General features: G+C 30.1%; 1 protein-coding gene across 1 annotated transcript; it reads right to left on the bottom strand.

Moving 5' to 3' along the window:
• Positions 1-316: 316 nt before the first annotated feature.
• On the bottom strand, positions 317-4,317 carry LOC114268634 (acid phosphatase 1). Its single transcript, XM_028209832.2, has 3 exons — positions 3,746-4,317; positions 1,520-1,729; positions 317-746 (listed from the first exon to the last, which is right to left on the bottom strand). Exons 1-3 carry the CDS (start codon positions 4,138-4,140, stop codon positions 569-571), a joined length of 783 nt encoding a protein of 260 aa, XP_028065633.2. The 5' UTR covers positions 4,141-4,317; the 3' UTR covers positions 317-568.
• Between the last annotated feature and the right edge of the window lie 747 nt (positions 4,318-5,064).

The following is a 5,064-nucleotide window of genomic DNA, read 5'->3' as shown; positions in this document are numbered from 1 at the left end:
GTGTGGTTGCAATAACTCTACAAGATTTTTGTCTGCTTATGTGGCTAGTTCTTCTCTTAACAAATGTTTAGATGTCATTGGTTCTTGATGCAACGTTGGGTTTCAATGATGTTGGGTTTTAATGTTTGAATCATGCATTGGGTTTTAAGTGGTGGACCAAAAGCCCTTATAGGCCCACCTATGTCATAATTTTAATTTGAAATTTGTGTCCAAATTTCTGTTAATTTTTTTATTAGGAAAAATATTTTCTCATGCCAGGAGAAGAAGCATGCTTCCAAAGAAAATTTGCACACACATAAAGGGGAAATACAAAATATTTAACATGGGCAAAAAAGATAAATTATTCACTGTGAATGACAGAGAGTACAATGATTAAAAAAATAAAAAAAAAAAATAAAAAAAAAAAAAAAAAAACATTAAACTCGAGACGTATAGTCAAGAGGTAAGTCCTTGAACCCTAATCATCGATTGAGTGTTTATTTTTGACGTCAGAAAACAATGGATTCACCAAAGCAGAGCTTTGATTTTATTAAAGTAAATCCAAATTCAAAAACCCATTAATAGGAATTCAACTAATGTAGTACATCGGGTCGGGTAGCTTGAAAGTCCGATTGCCAATATGGGTTCCCAAGATGTCACTCCATTGATCACCCATGTTTCCAAGAACTCTGTATCCTTCCTTCTCTAGCTTCTCCCTTTGATTTGATTTATATGTCACTGCCGTAGTCCCTATATCAGCTGATCCCCTGGTAGAAGAACCCAAAAAAAAAATTATTTATTATTTATTTTTTTGTGACTTCTTAAAAGTAAATATATTAAGGGTGTGTCTGTGAAATTTACTTTTTTTAGTGGATTTTTCTTAATTAATTTTAAAAAAATAAAAAAAAATTATATTTTTAGATTCTATCAACTAGACGGATCGAAAATGTAAAATAAAAAATTAAAATCAAATTCACTAAAATTTAAAAAAGCCAAAAAAAATTTGTTTTTTAGTAAACTTTTTTTTGTCGACTTTTTCACAAAAAAAAAAAAAAAAAAAAAAATTACCATTGGAATCCTTCTACACTAGACAAACTAAAAAATAAATTTTTTGATACAAATTTTTACAAAATATGAAAAACTCACAATTTTTTAGAATTTTTTTGTATTCAATGATTTTTTTACTTTTCAGCTTTGTCTATTGTAGAATAATGTAAACAGTAAAAAAAAAAAAAAAATAAACAAACAAACAAACAATTTTTGGCATTTTTTTTCTGTTTTTTGGGTCTTTAGTTGACTCTTGTTTTCCAATTTTGAAATTTTATTTATTTATTTACTTTTTTGGTCTGTTTAGATTTGAAAGTGTAAAGTTTTTAAAAGCATTTTAAAAAAAGTCCACTAAAAATGAAAATTTTAAATTTAAAAAATTCTCTAATAATAACTTAATTTTTAAATGAGTTGATGATTAATTGTGTGAAAGTATTAGGGATTATATAAAACTAAAACAGAAAGAAGAGTGAAGTAGGGTGTGTTTGCTAACCTCAATAATAGCTTCTCCAAAGTATGGTATCCAACTTTCTTCAAGTTGTTTGCAGTGACATTTCTTTGGCTTTCTGGTCTTCCAGTTAGGAAGACAACCTTAAACTTAAGAGAGAGTAGCTTTTTGTATAGTCTCAGACTCTCTGGCAATGCTGGTGCTTCTCCCTCATTCGCCCATTTGTTGTAAATTGTTGCATTATATGGCTCCACCCTGAAATTTCCATTGTTATATACATTAATTGTTGTCATAGTAATTAGCTCAACATCTTTAAAAAAAATGTCAAATTATACACGTGTCCTCTTTAATTTGCTTCTTGTGTCAATTTGAGCCCGCAGTTCTAATTAGGGATGGACACTAGCTCGCTAACTTGCCTGCCTCGCATTTTTAAGGGTTTAGAATTGATATTTAAGCCCATAGGGCCAAACTGCAGTTAGGACAATATACAAGCCAAGTTGAGCCAAGTAGTAAATTGTTCAAGATTAACAACAAACCAATCTCAAGTGAGTTTTTAAGAAACCAATCTCCAGTTGAACTCAAGGAATTTGATTTTTTTATAATATATAGAAGTTTATTAGTCAAGCTTGGCTTGAAAACTAAACAAGTTAAAGTATTATTTAAGATTGATTTGCTTACATATCGCGTCAATCTTGAACAAACTTTTAACGAGCCGAACATGAGACGCGAATAGCTTGGTTCGTTTAAGAGCCTTTAACTGCACTATACTTTTATTAAATGGACTAGACTTGAGAATAATCTTTGAACCTAATCCTATCTGATTATTATTATATTTTATATATTACATAAATGCACATATATAATTAATTGAGTTTCATTTTTGTTTAAATTAAAGAAGATGCACTTGAGAAAGGAAAACTACATCCCCAAACTCTAAACATAGAACATAATGAACAAATATAAAAAATTTGTCCCAATTTTTATTTTATAAAACTTGTTTTCTATTTAATATATGCATTTATTGGACAAGCTTTGGATTGAACTCGCAAATCATTAATTTGTCTTTCACTTTTTGGTGCTATTCTTAATATATAGGATCGGATTCGGATAGGGATTACATGAACTTATAAAATTTAATTATAAAGATCGAAAGATCTTATTTATAAGAAATTTTTTACACAATCCGAATCGATTATGTCCGAATAAATTGCAAGATTCGAATTAGGATTTTGATAATTGTGGTTGCAAGTGTCCTATTAAGGTGGTCACTACTAGGGCATAAAATCAAACAAACTTTTCAGATCAAAATCTGGATCTGAAAATCTAAGTGATGGGGGATAAAAAGTGTATAAAATTAATGGAGTCTGATATTGAAAAGGCATTTTAAAGTTATGCAAAGGCATGCACTTCAAAGTTTAATCCATTTTCTTATTACAATCCTATTTGCTGCATGTATTCCATGAAATGAATTGTAAGGTAGAGATCTACCATGTACAATAAACAACAGATGCTCTAAAAGATGAAATTAATATAAGATAGACAATATATATATATATATATATATATTGTAGTCAAATATGCAAAGGCACTTCAAAAGTTTTAAATCATTTTCTTATTACAAAAAGTTATAAATCATATGCTCTAAATTGTGAAGAAATGAGACTAAAAGATACATACAAAAATAATGGAGTCACAAAATATTAATATGCAAAGGCACCTCAAGGTTTTCTTCATTCCTTCCAAGGGTTAAAAAAATATCATCCTGTCATTTATTTCAAGGGAGATTTCCAAATAAATTGTAAGTGTATAAAGTAATTGCAAATTGAGTTATAAATCAATGAAAATGAGGGTCATGTTTCGGAATAAGTTATCTGGTAGGTTCGTCTTACCACGTGATTATGTGTCCACTTAATAATAAAAGTATATGTGACAAGCTTGTCTAAAAAATAACAGACAAAATAGTTGTGTCTTTAAATCTCTACAAATCAAATTGATCGATCTACGAAATAAGGCATAACTCTAACTTGCAATTTCATAAATTTGAAAAATAACCTTTCTATTTGCCAAATTCTCCCCATTTTTAACTTGCAATACCATATTATATTTACTTCAAAAAATCTACGAGCACAGAGCACAGAAGATACCAAACACAAATTGCACAAATATATGAGACAAAATGTTCACAATTATAAATGTAAATATTTTGAGCCACATCTAAGTCTTATTCTGTAAAATTCTTTCAGAGCACGTAGCACAGCTATATTTACTTACCCAAATCCATGGTGAGCATAGTAAGGTAGATTAGAGAGAGTGGTCTCATCTATGTCAAAGACCCATACATCCTTGCCATCACCAGCAAGCTTGAGGCTCTGGGCATAGCTCAAAGCCTGGTCTACAACAGCTTTTGAATCTTCCCGGTACTGGTCGCCGAGCATGTAGTGTCCAATGTAATTTTCGCATGATTGTGGCACTGTCTTCCAATCAATAATGTTGTGAGTCTCGACACCGAATCGCCAACTCAGGCACGACAACCCACGAACAGGTGTCCCAGCAGAGCCGGACTGTGGCCGGAGAGGGTGAATTTGGTGGAGAACTTCCACTTCTTGTGATCCATTGGGGGATACTGCAAGTGTGCCAAGAAAGAGTAGCAGTGATAGCAACCCCATGTTGGAAAGTATTTGGTTGAGTTTGAAAAAACGTTGACATCCAAAGTGGTAACTAGCCTCTTTAAATAGTACTCTCAAAATCGCTTTCTCTATCCCAATGTACTATAGTAGGTAAACAATGATAAAAATTTTAAAATACAAAATTCGCATGGTTAGAAATAGAAAATTTATTAAGTGCTTTTGACAGTTTACTAATTATTTAACAAAAATAAGTAAGTCAGTTTCATTTATAAAATTTCTCATTATCTGATTAAACAATAATACCACATAATATTCTAAAATTATTGGAGAAAATTTATTAAGTGCTTTTGAAATATCACGTTGAATTGTTTAATAAGAAATCTCAATATATACAATTTACTAATTATTTAACAAAAATAAGTAAATCAGTTTCATTTATAAAATTTCTCATTATATGATTAAACAATAATATCACATAATATTCAAAAATTATTGGATAAATATCCTTGAGACCGGTGGACTGTATATGCTTCTAAATACAATAAAAAAAATTCTCTCGAGACTTAATTTTTTTTATAGGGTACAAAAGTATTTCTTGGCCCACCCTCTAAGACTCAAAAAAATAAAATAAAATAAAATAAAATACAAAAAGTTTTTCTTAGCCCACCCACTAAGACTAAAAAAAAATAAAAATACAAAAAGTGCCAATCACATGGATGAGAGTTGCTAGTTTAATGTGCATTAAATTACTAGGTACTTTTTGACAAATAATGAGGCTTAATTAACTTTTATGTTGTAGCATTATAATTCTTTATTACAGTGTATTCACACGAGATACATGATATAGCAAATCTATCATTAAACTGGACGGGTTGTTGTATCTAATAAATATATACATCATTAAACTGGATGGGTTGTTGTTGGAGGGTCGTGGAAGAATGAGTGGATGAATATGTAACGCCC

Source organism: Camellia sinensis, chromosome 15 (genome assembly GCF_055761805.1).
Source record: "Camellia sinensis isolate YWXY chromosome 15, ASM5576180v1, whole genome shotgun sequence".
Lineage (NCBI taxonomy): Eukaryota > Viridiplantae > Streptophyta > Magnoliopsida > Ericales > Theaceae > Camellia > Camellia sinensis.
This window is presented reverse-complemented; position numbering and strand designations above follow the sequence as displayed.